Here is a 22,215-nt window from a genome sequence, read left to right as displayed (position 1 = left end):
CGGTCGTCGCCGAATCTCCACGGTTATTAAAAAAATTAAATATGTGTTAGAGATATTGCTTAGGAACAAAACTATTTTGGATCACAAAAAATCAGTTGAATAATACGAATGAAATTCTAGGAGATGGAACTTGGAAGAAGAGAAAATAATTTTTTCTTAGACCAAAGCGATCTAGAAACCACTTTCAGTATGTAAAACTAAAAGATGATGTGTGACACTAATACTATTAGAATTAGAAGAGACAACGTCGTGGACTAGGACTTGGTCTCCTTATGGATTCTAACACTAACGTGTTTCCAACGTTGCATTCAAGCAGTTGATTTTTTTGTGACGTTGACAAGTTTCTAACTATCCTATTTTCTATTGGTCTCCGTCAATTTCATTATATGACCAGCTTAAGATCCGCGCAATTATACGGAGTGAATGTTATATACAAAACTAATTTTTATCTATTATTATTTATTTGTATTCAATTACGTATTATGTATATAATTAAATTAACTAAAGACATAAATCAAAACAATACATCTTGTTTATTTACAATATTTTTTTGGTTATAAATCAAAATAATCATTTTATTTATTTTATATGGTATATAACTAAATTTTAATGATATGGACATATATAGTATATTTTAATATATTTTTTTTGTCATCAACTTATACAGACTCATACTGACTCTGTGAACCAAACGGAGAGATCTTGATCCATGTAAACGACGAAAGACGATTGCTTCCTGACACTGCGTGCTAGGCCATATGCCTTTGTATTTTTCGTCCTTGGTACATAGATAATCTCTGAATGGAAGAAACTTTCTTTTAGGGCCTTTAAATCTTCTAAATAGTTTGCAAAAACTGGCAATTCTTCTGGTTGCGAAACCATCTTCACCAATTGACAGCAATTTATTGTAAATGTAACCTGAAATTGACGTAAGTTTCTCATGCATTTCATTGCCCAGAGTAGTGCTTCCATCTCGGCATGAAGAGGAGAAAGACTAGCCCGGACATTCCTCGCCCCTAACAGCCCATCAAATCCTTCTAGAGTACTAAACCAACCATGTCCGGAGAAAATATCATTCTCTTTCCAGGAACCATCTGTGAAACATCATCTTCCTGGAATTGACGGTAAAGTCGTAACCTCTATGTGTCGTACATTCCTCTGTTCGTTCAATATATGTGCCTCAGTCCAAAGTGTTGACTCTGTTTCTGCCAAATTTAGCGTGTCTCTAGGATCAAAATCCAGATTACTAAAAACTTTATTATTCCTTCACTTTCAAATATACCATAATATCCATGCAAACTGATGATCATCCACCTGCGGGAAAACTCTCCAGAAGAGATGATCCATGCTAGTGAAGAGAGAGCTTGTTGGAAAAATAGCTGGATTTGATGGCATCTTTGAGAGAGCCCAAACCTGAAGTGCTGGGGGACATTCAAAAAACACATGGTTTATCGATTCCTCATCAGCTCCACACCGTGCACACCGTATATCCCCATGTATCTCCCGCGCTTGCAGATTCTTCTTGACTGCTATACACTTCGTGACCAATTGCCATAGAAAATGTTTGATCTTTGGTGGGCATCGTATCTTCCAACAGAACGCCTTCAATACATCCACCGTGGGTCCAAACATTAATGGTGGTTTGTCTCTGTCTGGGTAAACCCGTTCTACCTGATATCCTGATTTGACCGTATATTTTCCATAGTTTGTGAAATGCAATCCATCCCTATCTACCATCTGAGTTCTGCTCAGTGGTATGCTTTCTATAATTTTCACATCCTGTGGGTCCACCAAAGTCCGAAGTGTCTGCAAATTCCAAGTTTGCGAAGTAGAATCAATGAGAGAATCCACTGTGAGGTCTGGGTAAATACAAAATTTATTATTGAGAATTCATACTCATATGATAAACACAAAATTTCTAATGTGTGATTTTTTGAATGCAAATTTCAAAATTAAAATATTAAGGTTTCAATACTTTTTCAATACAAATTTAGAAATTATCATATTTAAATATTTTTCTATGTTATATAGTTTAATTTTAAGCTATATTAATATATAATATGAATGTCTAGTAAACGGGACTTCATATTCATACGATTTATGATAATTTGTATCTTGTTATTACCAAAAAAAGTTAAGCCATTGATCACAAAATTTTAGGGTGAGACATTTAACGTTTTTAGTAATTTGTAGTCGTTTTAAAAATTCAAAATATAATATATACGAAAAAAAATTATTATATGATTAATGTGGTTGTTTGATATCTTTTAATAATATAAAGTTAAACAAAAAAGAGCTATTACAAAACTTATTATCAAATATTTATTATTCATAATCACTGATTGTTATATACGTTAATCATATTTTCGTAGCTTTTATTTGAGGAAAGTGCAAGAATATTCTTTTGTATACTATTTATCAATTTAATAGTTAGTTTAATTAAAAGTATAATATAAGTTAAGATAGACCAACATATTTTTCTAAGAATTCTAAATTTTATTCTCATGGTGACACATAACTATAAAACAATGTTATAATGGTCGATTAATATACAAAGGATCTGCTCGTCTATCAAACCAAGCAAATTGCACATAACGTTATAGAATTTTAATGATTGTTTTTTTTTTGAACGTTTCGCGTATCAAAAATATCAATCTCGCAAATTTATGATTTTACCTAACTTAATGCTCCAAAAATACATGTGGTTATGCATACACGAAAATGGGATATAAATTCTTTAAAAAACAAGACGGCGTGTAAGTTGTAACTAATCTAATAGAAACGGTACACAATTAGTTTTGGTTGTACTTTACAGTTACACCCTAAAGAACAATACTTAGTTCACCCGGTGAATAGTTAAATTCACCACACTCTTCATAACCAACCAAAATGTCACGTAGGAATAACTTAAAAAGACAATAAAAAAAAAATTTAAATATCTGGAAAAAAAAAGCAATACCGACATTAATTAGCGTCATCTGCAAAATTCTAAAAACCTAAACTCTAAAACCGTAAACCCTAAATCCAAAACACTAAACTATAAACCCCAATCCTAAAATCTAAACCTTAAATTTTAAACCCTAAACCCAAACTCTACGCAATAAATCCTAAATCCTAAAATGTAAACCCTAAAGCCTAAACGCAAAACTCTAAACCCTACCCTAAATCCTAAAATCTAAACCCTAAATCCTAAACCCTAAACCCAAAACTTTAAATCTTAAACCCAAACCCTAAATCATAAACCCTAAATCCTAAACCCTAAAACCAAAACTTTAAATCTTAAACCCAAACCCTAAATCATAAACCCTAAACCCAAACCTTTAAACCATAAACCTTAATCTTATTAACTAGCAGATGGGTTTACGGTTTAGAGGTTTGGGTTTAGGGTTTAGGATTTGAAGTTTTGGGTTTAGAGTTTAGGATTTGAGTTTAGGGTTTAGGATTTAGGATTTAGGGTTTAGATTTTAGGGTTTATGGTTTAGAGTTTTGGGTTTAAGGTTTAGATTTTAAGATTTAAGGTTTATTGTTTAGAGTTTGGGTTTAAGGTTTAAGATTTAGAGTTTAGTGTTTCAGAATTAAGATTTATGGTTTAGAGTTTAGGGTTTTAGACGGCGTTAATTAATGTCAGTGTTGTTTTTTTTTCAGCTATTTTTTTTATTTTTTTTATATTCGTTTTTAACTACTCCTACAAGGCACTTTGATTGGTTACGAAGAGTGTGGTGAATTTAACTATTTGTCACAGGGGTGAACCTAAGTATTATACCACCCTAAATCGTTTGCTTATGTGATCGTTTATAGAATGAACATACTATGCAAATTTTAAATTTTAGATGAACCTGACAAACTGAAAGAGAGAACTCAAACGTTGGTACGTAAACTGTTTATACAATCATATTTAGTAGGATTTAATTATTAGTGAGGTTTTCTGTTATGATAACCTGCAGTACTTTGGAGTAAACAGACCAACTTTACAACATTACAGAACATTAATAATTCGTTTTCAGTGGTGACTACGATTTGCGTTTTGCCAACATTACAGAACATTTAAAATTTGCGTTTTAGCCAAAACAATCGTATGGAGGAGTAATTCATTACTCTCTTAATAATATTACATAGTACATAGTACACATAATAACTTACAGAACTCACTACTACGGGCTACATACATTTTATTTAATTTTTGGTGTATGTCATGAACTAAAGTCAAACTCTCACTGTCTTATACCATAAGCCATTTAAACGACTTCAGACGATGAACAATATAAATATATTCATTATGTTGCCCAGTAATGTATAGATCCACTAACTATTAGTTTTGACTTTTTAGAAACTGAGTAACTAAGAATATAAAATAACAAAAACTGGACCACTTATATTGAATCATATTTGAAATTTTGTTGTAGGTTTTACATAGTATGATTGCCAGATAGAAATAGTAAGCTTAAAATTTGAAAATGCCATGAAGAAAATATTAGTCTAATCAGGTTGTGCAGTAATTTTTTTTGTTTCAGTTCAGCAGCGTATGATATATGATTAATTAAGATATTGTTTATTTTGTAGCGAAGATGAAGAAGACACGGTTTTTAAACAGCCTACGTTGTAGATTTTACATATCGAGCAGACTTATTCTACACATAGCTTTGATCAAGAAAACCGGTTAAAAAGATTTACAATATCAACCGGTTGTTGTTCTATGAACCAAATAAAGTCGTATGAATTGTATCAATTATATGTTTCAAATAATGTATAATAGGGTACCAGTAGTGGTAATAGTTGTAAATATCCTAGTAATAATTAAAGGTTCATTAATTTAGTTGGCTGGGAAGAGCTATGAGTTTACCACATCAGTTATAATGGCAAACTTGTTATTAGTTTACTAAACAAATGTTTATAATGGGAAAGTTGTTATTAGTTTACTAAACAAATGTTTATTGTTAAAAATGATTCTGAATTAATAAGTAAGGGATATATGTCAACCCCCACCCCCAAAGAAAAAATCACAAAGATTTTCTATCCCATGATGATGATTTGTTCCGTAAGCTGTAATCTGCATCTATGGAATGGGTTAGTTGATTGGGCTCTGCTGAAAATGCGATGATTCGTAGCCCATCTTGACCCAATTGTTTTACTAATCGCAACAAGTTTTATATTTTTTCTCGAGTTTATCTTCCTTTTCACACAAACTATAATCGGTGCTTGATTCGGTGAATCAATGCATACCGTGCCGAATAACTCGGCAACATACTTTACTTCAAAGCACATTTTTCTGAATACCAAAGTCTCTCTCTAGTTTGTAGACACTTGCGGAAGAAACTAGAGCTGGACACGGATCGGATATCCGAATTTTTGAAGGTATTTGTGATTTGTTCGTATGTTACGGATATCTAATTTTTCGATTTGCTTTACTTCGGAAAAATATGATATCCGGAAAATAAATAGATATTTGCGGATATTTACGAATACTTACGGATATCTCATCCACTTTGATTAATACAAATAATCTTAAAAATGTACTACAATTTTATTTTTTAATATATTTTTTTGCATGATATATAAAATAAAAACTAAAAGAAATAGTGAAACTACATATTTTGTAAATTTTAAACTTAGTTAACAATTATAATAACACAAAACTTAAGAAAAATAAAAATTATAATTGTTTTATAATATTTTTCTCTCCTTTTTTATGTAATACTTTTATATAAGTAATAATGTGAATAGAATTTGTCAAATCATATGTTATAAAATAATTATATAAACTTATACATTTAAAGCATTAAGTATAATCAAGATGTACATATATTTATATATTTCCGGATCGGAGCAGATATCCGTTTCCCAAAATTTTGATATTTGTGATTTGTTTCGATTTTAACGTATATTGATTTTTAGTATATTTGTTTTGCTTCAAAAATTTACGGATATCCTAAAATTTCGGATCGAATCGAAACGAATAACAAATCGAATCAAATTTAACGGATGAAATGTCCAGTCCTGGTAGAAACATATTTTATAAACCCTTTATGCCACGATCAAATCTGCATCGTATCAACTTTTTTCTTCTCGAGATATGTATCAGTCCAAGTTGATTTTACTCGTCTTTAACTATTTGAGTAGCTAAGCAAACTAGCAATGTTACTCTAAAACTTTTCACAAAGGGATACAATTTATACAGTATAAAATACTAATCATGTGGGTCAAATATATGAGAATATTATAAGAAACTAATATAATTGAGTAAAAAATAATAAGGGTAGATATGATATAAATTGACATTTGATACGTGCCATTTTGCTACTGGGATCTTCGAGCACATTCAAAAGCTGACGTGTGTATTTTATTTTGGCGGGGACACGCTACCATTCATTTAATGACACGTACGTAACTTTTATTACCGAGAGACACGTGTTAGCTTGTAGCTTGGTCCACAAGCATTATCCCATTTTCGTGGTAGGTCCCCTATTGCCGACACTCCTTGCACTACGATAATTCTTTCCATTTCAAAAGAAAAAATCAAGAGAAATTGATCTATTGCAATGTGAAAGTTTCATGAAATTATTCTTATAAATAAAAAGACTACCCGCTGATTAAAGTCCCCTTTTAATTTTAAAGATCTCTGAAGATGCTCTTGAATAAATAAAAAATATTGAATCGAATTAGGTTAAAAGTGTGTAAAATTAAATTAGGCTTAATTTAAATCAATTAATTTTCCACCGAATTGAATTAGTTAATCAATCTCTTGCTAAATATCTAAGAGAACACGTCTTTGAAAAATATTAATGTAGTCGCTTATTTACTGGACGAACGTAGCTTTCATGGAATAGACTCTGACACTTGTTAATATTTTCACCTCTCATCTAAACAATTCGTTACACAAAATGATTAAGCCATAATCATTGATTATTTATTCTTCCTTGCCTTGGTGTCCTTCTTTCATCGTCTAATTAGTATCATCAAGAGCTCAACTTCTAATCACACAGTCCAGTATACTACTAGCTAGCCACAACTCTGATGTTGACTTTGTACAGTCAAGAGAGCTCATCAACAGAGATCACCACCACCACGAGTACCGATGCTTCCGATAGCCGGGACGAGACTCCACCGTCTGAGACCGTCGTGAGAGATATTCACGCTATGACGACCACCGAGCTTCCACGCCCACAGCAAAGAGGAGGACACTTGTCTCCGACTAGGTCTGTGAACTTTAGCGACGGAGCTTCTTCTGCCGGAGAGAACTTCACCACCGTGAGCAGAGAGTTCAACGCTCTAGTCATCGCGGGCTCTTCCATGGACACCAACAACAACAGCAACGGGAACAACCAATCCATAAGTCATCGTGACGTCATAAACGAGCTGACTAGGATCAGTGAAGATGAAGACGGTGGTGGTGGTGATCAGCATCATCAGGTGCCTGAAGAAGATACAAACCCGTGGGCGATCGTACCGGACGGTTACGATAACCGGGCCGGTTCGGAGAATATTGTGACGACGACTTCATCAAGTGGTCAGAATCGGATGGTGACGGCTGCCTCGGTGCAGAGGGTGAAGAGGGATGAGGTGGAAGCTAAGATAACAGCGTGGCAGACGGCGAAGTTGGCTAAGATTAATAATAGGTTTAAGAGACAAGAGGCTTTTATTAACGGTTGGTTAAATGAGCAGGTCCATAAAGCTAACTCTTGGATGAAGAAAATCGAGGTTAGTTTATAGCAGATCCCATTAGTTAACTAGTTATGTTAAATTTATATACAACACTAGTTATATTGATCTCTTAACATATTATTTTGAGATTATATAGATTATAGTCTTGTAACCCCGTGTGTACGTTAAAATATATTTCAAAGGAATAAGGTTTTAAACTTATATATTATTTTTATGAACGTTTGTCACACATATATTAGAAAAGTGTTTTAAAGCGTTTAATGACAATATATATGTTGTAATATTGATGATGATCGGATGCAGAGGAAGTTGGAAGAAAGGAGAGCAAAGGCGATGGAGAAAACACAGAACAAAGTAGCCAAAGCTCAGAGGAAGGCGGAGGAGAGGAGAGCGACGGCGGAAGCAAAAAGAGGTACGGAGGTTGCTAGGGTTCTTGAAGTCTCTAATCTCATGAGAGCCGTGGGACGACCTCCGGCCAAACGTTCATTTTTCTCTATCTCCTAGCTAAGCGACGTTTCACTCCATCTCCAAGTATTTCTTTTTCTTGTGTATAAATAATATATATATGCTATAAACGTACCATATTATACTGGGAATCAATGTGTATAAATAGAATGTAATATCTATTGTATGTTTTCCACATAAGGTTATTAGCTTACATGTATCGTTTTGTCATTCCAAAACTAGAGCACTAGTTGGGGGAATTTTATCAAACTCTGAGATGCCTGGTTTGAATAAATTGTAACTAGACTAGGATGATTATTCTTTTATACTTTTCATACCTATCCTATTATATTTTATGAAAGTTGAAATGTAATAGTGCGAAATGTGAAATGTGAACTAAATGATCTCTTTTTCAGAGATCTCATATGTGTTTCTTGCTCATCTGGTCTTCTACCATAATGCGTTAATGGGTCTAGAAAGGCTTTCAATGTTTTTGGGTCAGAGAGAGCTTTGATGGGCAACATGCAAAAGTCTTTAGCAATGAAATAATGATGGAAGATTTTCTAGAAAACAAAGATAAATCTCTTAAGTTTATTGCCTAATATATTTTTAATGATAATTGACCTTTTGTGTTAATGTAAGTAAACAAATTAAAGAAATCATTAACTTGGTAAGAATCTAGGATTAACAGAAACACTCGTGTGAAGATGAAAGGATTAAGTAAGGTTCATCACTATCATTGATCTTTGGATCTCAAATAAATCTAAACACATTTTGACAAAGACTCGTCCTCTCGCTTCCTCGTTTCATACTCCACTGACTTTGCTTTTTAATAGTATTTTTGTAATATAGTCTTAACTTGTAAGGAAGTTTCCCGTACTAACACCTTTCTATAGCTTTTGCTTCTTCTAAGAAAAATAACAAATTCTCATATCAATAATCAACAATGTCCACAGTTGAAAAAAAACAAAAATAAAATTCCACTATTCTAGTAATATATTTGATTTGGCATATTTTCAGTTATGCTGTTAGTAGGATGGCAATAATAAAATATTGTTAGTTGCGTGACTTGGGTTCGACGAAAGAGTCAAATCGCCTAGTTTGACCGTAATAGTAGAAAAATAATAAAAGAAACAAAAAGAAATAAAGAAGACGGCTATTATTATTTACAATTACTACCTCCTTCAAATCAGCTAAAAGCCTAAAACGTGATACAGACTCGCGTTTTTATTTATTTTTCTCTGTTAAGAGTTTTATGTTTACCAGTGATTTCGATTTCACATTATTGGAAAGTGGAAACACAGTCTTGAAGTTAATAACTTTTATAAGTGAAGAATTTAAAAAAAAAAAACAGAAAGAAAGAAATTAGAAAAAAAATGAAAAACAAAATACAGAAAAAAAATCAAGACAGTTTAGGGAGGAAGATTCTGTTGACTTTCCTTCCATCATGTCTGTAAATTATTTTCATGATTTTCAGACAAAACATAAAAACAATTTGATTCAGACAAGAAAAATATTTTGACGTTGATTCGATCCATCTTCTTTGATTTTCACGCGTTTATGATCTTCCCCTCCTCCATTCCCACATATATACCCGTCTCATCCACAATTTCATTCCAAGTAACCATCCTTTGATCTTCCCATTATCTTGGAATCACACCTCGTGAATCTATACCCAATTAAGTTCCCTCGATCTCTCGAGCTACGACCGGGTTTGACTTGATCCGTCATTGTTGAAGCCATGGGTAATTGTTGCGGGTCGGCGGGATCGTTAGCCAAGAACGATAACAACAAGCCCACAAAAGGAAGGAAGAATCAAAACCCTTTCTCCATCGACTACGGCCTCCACCACGGCAATAACGGAGGTGGAAAGGTAAAACCTCTCAAGCTTATTGTGCTAACGGATCCAACAGGTCGCGAGATCTCCCAGAAATACAAGCTGGGGAGAGAGCTAGGGCGTGGAGAGTTCGGTGTCACGTACCTATGTACCGACAAAGAGACCGAAGAGGTCTTCGCGTGTAAGTCGATTCTGAAGAAGAAGCTGAGGACGGCTGTGGATATAGAGGATGTTAGGAGAGAAGTTGAGATCATGAGGCATATGCCTGAGCATCCCAATGTTGTTACTTTGAAGGAGACTTATGAGGATGAGCATGCTGTTCATTTGGTTATGGAGCTTTGTGAAGGTGGGGAGTTGTTTGATAGGATAGTAGCGAGAGGGCACTACACTGAGAGAGATGCTGCTGTTGTGACTAAGACCATCATGGAAGTTGTTCAGGTTCGTCACGATTTAGCCATTTTTATCTTTCTCTTGATATGTTTGCAGAATTGAAATGACTATATGTTATTGGATTTGAAGTCTAGAAGCGGCCATGATTGCGTCTGATTGGTATATAGTTTGAGCTCTCACGTGCTGCCATTTTCACTGGTTCTAGTTTTAGGACATTATTGCAATGTTAATGTAGCATTGCTTGAAGGGTACTAATTGTTCGCAGTGCGATTTATGGAATTGAAATAGTTACGAACTAAAGCTAAATGATCAATACATATAATATTCTTAATTAGTTTGGGGCCGAACTGTCTATACATACAAACTACTTAAACTTTGGGACAAGACGAATGTTTTGTATCGTCATCCCAGGACCGGCATTGGTTGTTTGCTGCCTGGGAGACGATTTTATGTGTGTATTTGGATTATTCTTTTTAAAAACGTGAGATTAATGAGTTTCCATGTGATCACTGCAGGTGTGTCATAAACATGGGGTAATGCACAGGGACCTGAAACCTGAGAACTTCTTATTTGCAAACAATAAGGAGTCTGCACCTCTTAAGGCCATTGATTTTGGTCTCTCTGTTTTCTTTAAACCAGGTATTGTGTTCTGTTTTTCTTTTTACTACTCCTTTGATGTATAGCAACAATCTTAAACCCACACCATTGTCTTTCTATTGCAGGCGAGAGGTTCAACGAGATCGTTGGGAGTCCGTACTACATGGCTCCTGAGGTGCTAAAACGAAACTATGGGCCAGAGGTTGACATTTGGAGTGCAGGTGTTATTCTTTACATACTCCTCTGTGGTGTCCCTCCTTTCTGGGCAGGTTAGTCTATATTCACATCTTCTAGTAACAAATGTGACTTTTAAGGATCATAAGAGTGATCAAGTTTGTTTATAAACATTTTCAGAAACTGAACAAGGAGTTGCCCTAGCAATTATTCGATCTCAACTGAACTTCAGAAGGGATCCATGGCCTAAGGTTTCTGAAAACGCAAAAGACCTTATCAGGAAAATGCTTGACCCTGACCAAAAACGTCGTCTCACAGCTCAGCAAGTACTAGGTATGGTTTTAATGTTCAAAAAATCGCTAGGGCTTTTTTTAAAAGATTACTGTTTAGAACACATTTTATAATGATGCAAGTTGTTTCTGTTGTCATGTGGAATCTGATAAAGATGAAGAGTAGTAACCGGTCTTGCTTTGTTTTGCGCAGATCATCCGTGGTTACAGAATGCAAAGACAGCTCCCAATGTGTCATTAGGTGAAACAGTAAGGGCAAGGCTGAAGCAGTTCACCGTCATGAACAAGCTCAAGAAACGAGCACTCAGGGTTATTGCTGAGCATTTATCAGACGAAGAAGCTTCTGGTCTAAGAGAAGGATTCCAAATCATGGACACAAACCAAAGAGGGAAGATAAACATCGATGAGCTTAAAATAGGGTTGCAAAAACTTGGCCATGCTGTTCCCCAAGATGATTTACAGATTCTGATGGACGCTGTAAGTTTTTTATTTATCATTACTTTACTATGTCAGCTTTGAAGTTATATACGCAATGCACTGAAGCTTGGAGGGCTTTTATGTAGGGAGATATTGATAAAGATGGATACTTGGACTGCGACGAGTTCATTGCCATATCAGTGCATCTCAGGAAAATGGGCAATGATGAGCATCTCAAGAAAGCGTTTGCGTTCTTTGATCAAGACAACAACGGGTATATTGAAATAGAAGAGTTAAGGGAAGCTTTGTCTCATGAAGTTGGTACAAGTGAAGAGGTTGTTGAAGCCATTATCCGCGATGTTGATACCGATAAGGTTGGTTAGCCTCATCATTATAGTCTCATAAAGTCCTAGAAACAAAAAAAAAAACTATGATGGAAGAATAACTAAACATGATCAAACTCTTCTTTTTGTAGGATGGAAGAATAAGTTATGAAGAGTTTGCGACGATGATGAAAACAGGAACAGATTGGAGAAAAGCTTCTAGGCAGTATTCAAGGGAACGGTTTAATAGTATCAGTCAAAAATTGATGCAAGATGCATCGTTGCATGTCAATAGCGAGGCAATATGAGAGAGTGTGAATACTATGCGACAATCATCACTGGAAGATTGAATCAAAGGGATGCAAATCTTTCTCATTTTCTTTATATTTTTGGGGTTTTAGTTACACCACGATTTAAGAATTTTTAGGCATATAATAGTTGTTACGAATTGTTTCTTTAAGTTTCTGGCTGAAGAGCGAGCGTGCATGCATGGATAAAAGAGAGCTATCGTGTGGCCTCTGTAGATATTTTGTATAATTGTATGGAGTTAGAGAAGATCATCAGTTTTTCCTGTGATACTTTAATTTTCTATAACAATTCAAGAATTATATTAGAAATTTGATTTATTTTAGCCTTTTTTCAAAAAAAAAAAAAAAAAAAGATTTATTTTCCTTTATTTTTTGGGAATCCCGAAGATGTCGAGAGCCTTTACTCATTTCTACTCTTAGTCAGATTCTTATATAAGTATGTTCAGACACATGCATATGACTTGGGAAAATTCTGACAATGAGAGTTTACCTTACAACCGACAGGATGAAAAAATTCGAATAAAAAATCGAAAGTTTGATTACTATTTTGTGTAAAAAATGAAAAAGAGCAGAGCAAATCATATGTCCATTTTTCCGGACGAGGTAGTCCAAGTGGAAAGACGGGTCTGTGTTGGCAACCACCATCCGGGTTCGATCCCCCCATGCGGAAACTACCCTGCTTCATCTGGACACCAAAGCGGATACTGGACCTTCGGGTTCAGGGAAAAACCTCCCGGGTGAAGCTGGCCTGCTGTCTGACCGGGCCCAGGGATTGACCCGCGAAGCGGGGAACCCTGGATTACAAAAAAAAAAAAAAAAAAAATCATATGTCCATTTTCTTTTTCTTTTTCAAGATCAACATTGTGTCCTCGTTTTTTTTGTCAGAATCTGTTAAAAATGTGTGTAATCCTTTTTAAAGAAACTTAATATAAAAAACCATATACGGAATTATCATTAGTTTACCAAAATCAGTATCAACACACAGTAACAAGTTCGTCTCTGCAATAAGGCAAGTATAACACTTGCTTCAAGCCACAAGATATATAGCCAATTCTAAGACCGTGCTACACACATATAATGTTAGTTTTATCAAATAGTTAACAAGTTTGACTTTGGGTTAGCATACTCTTGTTTCGATCCTTTTCTTATCCAACATACTTTCTATTTTAAACATATTCATTATTTTAAACACTTTTGTACTATATAAAAAACCATTTAATCCCAATTATGTTTTAGGCGATTTCAACCTTTGGGACACGGCACTGCACAATAATGTCGTTGGCTTATCGACATATCTAATCTAACACACTATGTCGTCCATATTATCGTCATCCTGCATACAAACATCAATCATGTTTTGATGAATATCTGAGTAAGAAAATATTGTTCGACCCAATTTCGGTCAACTAGGTAGTTGGCCCTACGTATCTTGGACCGCGTGACCAATAAAGAAGCCCGACTCTGACGAGTAAGAAGAGATCGATTCGAAGAGTCCGAGATCACGGAGAGGTTGAGAGGAATCCGGAATCAATCCACTATAAGAAGAGATCAACGCAAACAAAAGAGGACACGCGGAAAATCCTAGAGAGAGCTATACACACATCGACCTTATTTTCACCTAGTTTTAAGTCTTTTCTCTTATCGATCTTGTTTGTAACGCTCGATCTCATTTAACTTATTTTATTCGATCTTATTCATCAATAAAATCCATCTTTGCCTATTGGAATTTGATTACATCGTTATGTTTTAAAGATATCGCTTCCTACATCATCTTTTCTTCTCCAAATTAAACTCTCGATCACTAGTAAATACTTAGTGTGAATTTTTGGATTTACATTTTGGCGCCGTCTGTGGGGAAGATAAATGAAAAATATATGAGTAAGCGACAAACCTAGCTCCGCCAAAATATTAAGGATAGGCTCCGGGATCAGAAAGAAAAGACCACATGTATCAAAGAAGGAGAGATACGCCCCACCGTATCCATCACGAACAACTTCTGTCGGATGTAGAAGCCAAATCAACTACGACGGTCCGATCGACACCGTGAACGGTGTAAATCTCCTCGAGCCGGCTAGCTTTGATCGTTGGAAGAGGACATAAGAACGATGAAGCCATCTTATCAAAATTCGGCAACTAAAGGCCTTTGATCGCAAAAGAAAGAGAAAGAAGAGGATTGAGACAGCGGAGGAACGCTTTCGGGTACTTATAAGCCACTGCAAGTCCTAACGGCTCTATCGCTAAACCCGAGAAATTTAATGATTCACCCTAAGGCGGCACATATAACCATTATACAGTCCGAACCAAAAAACGTGCGCGAAGAAACGTACGGAAATCTATGTTGACCATCTCTCTTCGTTCGGTCCGAAGAAAAGAGATTGGGAGACAAATGTTGGACCCAATTTTGGCCAACTAGGTAGTTGGGCCTAAGTAACTTGGACCGCGCGACCAATGAAGAAGTCCGACTCCGACGAGCAAGAAGAGATCGATTCGAAGAGCCGGAGATCACAGAGAAGTTGGGAGGAATCCTGAATCAATCAACTATAAGAGGAGATCGACGCAAATAAAGGAGGACACGCGGAAAATCCTAGAGAGAGCTATACACACACATCGATCTTATTTTCACCTAGTTTTAAGTCTTTTCTCTTATCAATCTCGTTTGTAACGCTAGATCTCATTTCACTTATTGTATTCGATCTTATTCATCAATAAAATCAAGCTTTGCCTACTGGAATCTAATTACATCGTTGTGTTCTAAAGATATCGTTGTACACATCATATTTTCTTTCTCGGATTAAACTCTCGATTACTATTAAATATTTAATGTGGATTTTAGGATTTACAAATACCTTCTTGTTTTATCATAAACGTAAAAACAGTTCCATTGGGCATCAGTTAAGAAACCCAATATAATTAAGTTTGATTATTTTCAAAAGAGCTAAGCCCTTAGTAAAAAAACACTTGTCTAATGGGTATTTAGAAAACTAAGTTATATTAGCATTTTAGTATAATTAAGTTTGATTATTTTCAAAAGAGTTAAGCCCTTAGTAAAAAAACTCTTGTATAATGGGTATTTAGAAAATTAAGTTCTAAAAAATCATTTTGAGAAATAATATATCTTTCTCCTTTTCATCTTTTTTTTACATATTTTTATGAATCATTGAAAATCTCAACTCCATCCCAATGTGTTGTTTATAGCATTCAGAAGTACCATCGCTTGTTCCGTGACAAAAAAAAGAAAGAAAAAAGAAGTACCATCGCTTGTATGTGTTTGTCCTTCACTCCTTCACAATCACAAAAATATAAACAAAAAGGCAATTAAACTCGCATCATTGCTTCTTAGTTAAATCGTCTAATAAAAGTTCACGTCGTTTGAAGAAAAAGAACGAAACATCCACGTCGTAGTAGTCTTATCGACACGGGAGACTTGCGTGGCCATTTTGTTTTTTCACCAATTTGTTACAAAATTATTTAAACAATCAATCATGCGAAAGGTGCGAGGATGAGCGGTATACGAACGATGCACATGTCTGATGTGGACCTTGTAGTAAGATAACAGTAAGCTGTGGAAGGATACTAATCATGATTACAGAGCTAAACATTAAAGTAATGATACGTATATAAATTATATACATGCAGCCAACAAAATTAATAATCGTATCACAATGATGAAAAGTCGAAAGTGAAAGGGATCTAGACAATGACATGTTGAACTGATCAATGCGATGGGATTACGTGCCTGGGACCTACTTGCGCCGTTTGCTTACAAAAACAGAAAAGCTGCAATACATTAGCGACTCGTGTATTTTCTTTTTGTTGTTTTTGGGGGAAAGTATCTCTTAATTCGAATTTAATGCAATTATTAGGAATGAATGACTCCGATGACATTATAAATACCACTCCTACTTGATTGTGATTTACTTTCTTATGTTTCTGCATTTAGGTAGGTATAATGATAAAAACCGACTCTCCAATATTGCAAATTTTAAGTAGGCAAATGTTTTTTTTAATCCAATCAGTTCTAGTGTAAACGTACTTAGTGCTAAATACTTCGTCCACTACGATTTAATTATCGTTGTAGTGAAAAAAATCCCGTTTCAAAATAAATATCCTTTTAGAGTTTCAATGCAAAATATATTAATAAAATTTTTCCAGTTTATTTATCTATTGGTTGAAATATAGTTAGATGTATATGTAATTGTGTTTTAGTTTTGCAAAAATACAAAATCATACGTTTTTTTAATATGTGTGCGCATAAACCTACAATTAAAACGAAACGGAGGGAGTAGTAAATTTTTATTTAAAAAATAAATATATTGTTTGATGCTAGCTTAAAATACTTACCGACTAATATCAGAAATAACTGGATTGACTGCTACACAATTACTATGTTAACTACGTAAACCAAAGTTTTTAAATCTAATTTTCCACATAATTATGATTTTGTTTCGAGAAAAAACTCAAATCTCAAAGAAATATGTTGTAGCACATGTTTAAATCTCGTCTATCACTACACCACAACTATGTGAACCGTAGGCAAATATTCGTGACTCACAGTATCAATTATATTGTTTTCGTTATTAATAATAAAATATAAAGTGAAAATTTGATACTGTGGGTCACGGACATAGACTTTATGGTTGATTTAATCAGAAAGGCTTTTGGAAAATATAGTCTAGAATAACACGAACTGTAGTAATAAAACCTCATAACTATATACCTGTCGGTTTTGGAAACTCTCTCTAGTGTCTCTCTTCCTCATCTACAAACCCTAGTAGCCGCCGTCATCAGCCGCCGTCATCGATTCTGCTTGGGAGGAGATGGGCTTCGGCGTTTTCGTCTTCGCCGTATGCTCTTCTTTTTCCCTCCCCTCTATTTTTCCTTTCTCTCTTGTGTTGTTATGTCGATTGTGTTATTGGCTTTGAACTACGGTGGTACTGTCTTCTCCGGTAAAGCTTGAGATATGCGATGGAAGATTAGATCTGGTTATTGGTGGGTCAGATTTACTCGAATTTTTCCGAATTTGAGGACTTATCTGATGCGCCCTGGATCGTAGACCCACGCCAGGATGGTGCACAACTCGACCCAACCGAAGTTTCCCCATCGGATGATGCAACCATGGTTGAGCCAGAAGCTAACTTTGAAAAGAAAGGACTTAGGGAATGAATGCAACCCCGTGGATGCATATCTGTGGATGCCACACCTATGGAAGGAACTAAGTGGAAGCAACGATCAATTGACATTGAAGATATCATGGAGCTAGACACACATGAACACTTTGGACAAACTGGACGAAGTGACACTTACTTGGGCGAGCTGGTCGAGCAAAATCAAAGTGACACTTACATAACTGAGCTGGATCAGCTGAGTGAGCTGAGTGACACTAACTTGGATCTGAATGAGCTAAGTGACACTAGCTTGGAGCTGAATGAGCTAAGTGACACTAGCTTGGAGCTGAATGAGCTAAGTGACACTGAAGATGGAGTTGGTTTAGGTGCTGGGAGAAATGGACCTTGTTCAGCCCAAGGAAAAGTTCATAAAAAAGTGCAATATGAGTTTGCTTCTTGCCAAATTCGACCAGCCCTTTCTTCAGTCCATTTCAAGCCTTTCTCATCAAGAAATATCAAAAAGAGAAGTCCTGGTCGTGATCATCCAAGAGGCATTCAACAACACATATATTTATGGTCAAAAATCTTAGTCTTTGTTTGTGTTTTCTAAGTTTCTAGTTTTCCACAAAACTTTAAGTTTTTCTTTGACCATTGCTATTATAAATATGCAACACATCTCATGAAATAACATAATCGATTTTCTTTGAAGTTTATGAATTTATCTCTTTGTTCTTCGCTTAGAACAATCTTTGTTTCTTGTCGAGTGATTCTCCAAGTAAACAAATCTTCCCTTGTTTGTCTTGACGTAACATTCCAAACCACAGTCGAAGCTGGCAGTATCAAGAGGTCTTTCCGCAACCTTTTTTGTCGCCTTTCAATCCACCAAGTTCTCCCATCTTTGGCGAGTTCATATCCAAAGTCCCGTTGAGTGATCCTGTCCAAATCTAGGATGTATCATTATCGGTGATGATTCATTTGTAGATTAAGTTTGGTGTGTTCGGTTAAAGCCTCCATCTCCGACCGTCAATGTCTCTAGCCAGCGTTCGTGCTCTCCCTCGCGGTTCAGGCATGGGAGCTTCTCTCCTATTCCAGCGGTATTGTTAGCCCCTTCTCCTTAGTTTGGTTGCTCTTGCACAAGTCTCTGTCTTCTCCCGTGCCTTTTTTTTTTGTGTTCCTCCTCTGTCGTTGGTGTGTTCGTATTCTCTGAGTTGGTCTTGGTTCTGAAAGTTTGGTTGAGATGAGTGTCTCTGTAGCCAGTCTCTCCATAAAGCAAGCCTGATATGTGCTCTTCCCTTGCCATCGGGATGGTCTGTGCCTCTTTTCTCGCCGGCTTATCCTTGTCGATGTGTTCTGTTTCTGTCAAAAGCTTCCCTTGTCTCTCTCCGACTTATCTGACATTGTTGCTCCTCGGTTCTTGCTTTGGATGATTCTCGGTTGTGCTTGCCTTTGAGTCCTAGTTCGTGACCTAGTCAGTGTATGTGCTTCTTTCCCTTGCTACGCTGATAGGTTCAGATTAGTGATTGCAGCCTGTGATTCTTCTCTCGCCACCAACATCTTGATCCTCCTCAGGTTTTCACTTCTGTTGCATCACTCTATCCATGTGCATTCTCCTCTCGAGCAGTTATGTTGACTGTCCAGGTAATCTCCTCAAGAAAAAATTGTTGCGTAATGTGGTTTGCTACTCTTATTTAAACCAAAGGGGTTTGAGCCATTTAAAGGTTAATCGGGTCTTTGGTCTTCGGTTGCTTGGTCTCTGTGCATTGGTAGCTTCTTCTGTCCTCTCAAGGATGGCTTAGTACATGTGGTATGAACGGTACCTTCAGCTCACTATCTTATTTTAGTTCATGTGCGCACCTTGAGGCGGTTGGGTTTAGTTCATTCTAAGCAGTTTTCGGGCTCCTTTTGCTTTTGTGCTTGTCTTTTCTGTTTCGGTTATTACCCTAGAAGCTAAGAATAAACTAGCAAACTGTTCTATGTTCTGTAAACTCTTGCATTCAATAGAAATTTTTTTTGCAAAAAAAATAAATATAAACTAGACCCTGATCCGCGCGCCAGCGCGGGTATGAATTTTCGGTTTATGGTTATTTATTTAACTAAATGATGTATTTGTAATATTTGATGTATTATATTCACCAAGTAAATAATTTTTTTGGCATCTTAAACCATCTATTTATGATGAATATTCGATATCATATACAAAATTGAATAAATAGACATAATTAGAGAATTGTAGACGATATATAAAAACAATGGTTATTAATGTAAAATATGAAGAAATATTATATCATGACTTAGTATGGCATAAAAGATTATAAATTAGTTATACATGTTTAAAGAAAATAAAATGATTTTTTAACTTCTATGAAAAATTTAACATATAAAAAAGGGTGATGAATTAGTCATCAAATTGTAAATAATTTCATACTTTTGTTAATAATAAATTATTTATAGTCTTTGTTTTTTGTCAAGATAATTATTAAATGTCCATAACATTAATATGTTAAAATACCATATTATGAAAACCCATGTTGTAATCGTTTTTTTCGGGAAGTGTAACAAAAAAAAGTTACCTTTAACTTTTCGTTTTGTTTAAGTTCTGTGTCGGTAAAAGATTAAAAAAAAATCTCTCTATCTTTTTCAATGTTCAATTTGAAGCTTATTGTGCGAAAATCATACGCAAATATATGCAATTGGTTGGAATCTCTATATCTTTATATTCTTATAAATTATAGATTTATTGTTTCGTCTTCTGCAAGCAAATAAATTACCGAACTAATAGATCAATTGGTTGGAATCAAATCTATTCTTATAATTAGTGTAATTATGGTTACAATTTCTATATTTAATAGGTACATTAAATATACGACTTTGAAGATATTCTATTTTGATTAATAGAAGATATTGGATTTTGAGTTTGTATTTATTGATTTGTTTTTTATAAAGCTTAGAAAATCAGTGAGATGATTGGTTGATTGATACATCCTATAAAGAAAACGAAAACTATAGGTGGTTTGACTATTGTACATGCATGATGTAAGTTGACTATATAAAACTTGAGCATGATCATTTCAAACTAAAGTATAGGTATGTTATATGCATTTGTTATATTGTAGTTAATATATTTAAAATATTACATAAGTCAAGTGATTCACGTTTTCATAAAAATAAAATTCAAGTTCATTATTGGGCCGTACTCGTCCGTGATAAGCTACGTTAAATATGATTTATTTTTAGGTTCATTTAATGACATTAAGTTTAAATTTCATTAGACAAGCAATAAAATAGGTAGGTTCATTTAATGACATTAAATTTAAATTTGATTAAGAAAAACTCATTAATTTAATTTAATTCTCCGTGGTATGGAAGTGTAAATAAGTTAGAAAACTTAGGAATATTTTTTAGTGGGTACTTCTATTTTAATAATATAGATAAACTATATACCTGTCGATATTTATTGGCATCAGTCGCTTGATTCAAAATTTGACCTAAGCAATTAACGAATGCTTATGTATCCATACCGATCATGGAACTACGTAAACATATCATACCTTTTTTTTTGGGTTCAACCCCGGGGTACGACGTAAACATATCATACTCTTCAACGATATAATATCGTAAGCGTTATTATTATTTATCGGGATGTCGTTCCCTGTATCATCCATAAGAAACATTTATGTCTGACCAGTTACAAAAAAAAAAAACTTTTGCGTCTGTTCGTACAAAAGAGCAGTCAAGTAAACCAACTCGGTTCAAAACGAGTCGTCAAGTGTTGACCACACATACACACGTGGTTCCGGGTAAGTGGATAAGGATTGTGAAATCAAGTGGGTACGTGCTACGGTCCGTATCTCAGTGACGTTGTTAGATGTGCTCCGTAGATGAGTCAAAATAAACCACTTGTATTATCTTCTCTTTTTTTTTTTTACTTGTATTATCTTCTCAATTATCGAAATAAAACGACTTTGTATAAATAACATATTAACATGTGTTTTTCATCGGAAATTGATAGACTTGGGCGGTATTGGCCGTCGTTTTGTTGAAAATATTTTATACATGTAACGATAGAAGTAATTTATTTTGAATATTTTTTAAGTATTGCCTAAATCAAATAAATAGTTTTCAGACCAAAGCGACTCCGAAGAGATTCTATTAAAATTATATTTACAGACTAAACGATACATTTTTATAAATTTTATTAGGAACATGTATTTTAAGAATCATAATTTTCATATCTAAAATAAGAGAGAAAATTAATCTAACCGAATTTATATCTTTAGGACATATATAGATAGATGCTTGGATAGGATAATAACGATATCTCTGTAGCATTTTCGATAGAAAATATGTAACATATTTTTTTTGAACAACAGAAAATAAAATTTTAAGTAAAAAAAGATATTGTCAGGATAAATTATATTAAAGATTGGAATTTATGAATTCGAGACACCTGACCTGACTGCCGCCCATGTGGTATAAAACCACTGAACCAGACTCGTGACGTGACTTAGTCCATAAGATTTTCAAATTGATCAGTAATATTGCAAAATATGTCATCGCATACGAGTGTAAAATATCGAAAATATTAATTAAAGATTTACTTATAGACGAACCGGTGATTATATATGTGTATATTACCGGCATTCCCATAAGACACGCGATTCAAGTAGTAAA

The 22,215-nt window shown here is 34.7% G+C and overlaps 2 protein-coding genes across 2 annotated transcripts; both read left to right on the top strand.

Moving 5' to 3' along the window:
- The first annotated feature begins 6,816 nt into the window (after nt 1–6,816).
- On the top strand, nt 6,817–8,323 carry LOC106411906 (remorin 4.1-like). The gene is made up of 2 exons (XM_013852765.3): nt 6,817–7,695; nt 7,963–8,323. The coding sequence occupies exons 1-2, from the start codon at nt 7,012–7,014 to the stop codon at nt 8,161–8,163; spliced, it is 885 nt and encodes a 294-aa protein (XP_013708219.1). The 5' UTR covers nt 6,817–7,011; the 3' UTR covers nt 8,164–8,323.
- Nucleotides 8,324–9,555: 1,232 nt separating this feature from the next.
- LOC106415996 (calcium-dependent protein kinase 32) lies at nt 9,556–12,709 on the top strand. The gene is made up of 7 exons (XM_013856818.3): nt 9,556–10,378; nt 10,846–10,969; nt 11,053–11,196; nt 11,282–11,434; nt 11,585–11,868; nt 11,955–12,182; nt 12,284–12,709. The coding sequence occupies exons 1-7, from the start codon at nt 9,845–9,847 to the stop codon at nt 12,437–12,439; spliced, it is 1,623 nt and encodes a 540-aa protein (XP_013712272.2). The 5' UTR covers nt 9,556–9,844; the 3' UTR covers nt 12,440–12,709.
- Nucleotides 12,710–22,215: the final 9,506 nt, after the last annotated feature.

Source organism: Brassica napus, chromosome C8 (genome assembly GCF_020379485.1).
Source record: "Brassica napus cultivar Da-Ae chromosome C8, Da-Ae, whole genome shotgun sequence".
In the NCBI taxonomy this organism is placed as follows: Eukaryota; Viridiplantae; Streptophyta; class Magnoliopsida; order Brassicales; family Brassicaceae; genus Brassica; species Brassica napus.
Note: the sequence above shows the minus strand (reverse complement) of the source record. Positions and strands in the feature narration are given on the sequence as shown.

What these genes read in the sequence shown, in the direction of transcription:
- LOC106411906 (XM_013852765.3), top strand. Translation starts at nt 7,012, where the DNA reads ATGTTGACTTTGTACAGTCAAGAGAGCTCATCAACAGAGATCACCACC. An exon ending in CTTGGATGAAGAAAATCGAG is followed by an intron (nt 7,696 to 7,962) that starts GTTAGTTTATAG and finishes GATCGGATGCAG; the next exon opens with AGGAAGTTGGAAGAAAGGAG.
- LOC106415996 (XM_013856818.3), top strand. Translation starts at nt 9,845, where the DNA reads ATGGGTAATTGTTGCGGGTCGGCGGGATCGTTAGCCAAGAACGATAAC. An exon ending in CACAGCTCAGCAAGTACTAG is followed by an intron (nt 11,435 to 11,584) that starts GTATGGTTTTAA and finishes TGTTTTGCGCAG; the next exon opens with ATCATCCGTGGTTACAGAAT. An exon ending in GCGATGTTGATACCGATAAG is followed by an intron (nt 12,183 to 12,283) that starts GTTGGTTAGCCT and finishes TTCTTTTTGTAG; the next exon opens with GATGGAAGAATAAGTTATGA.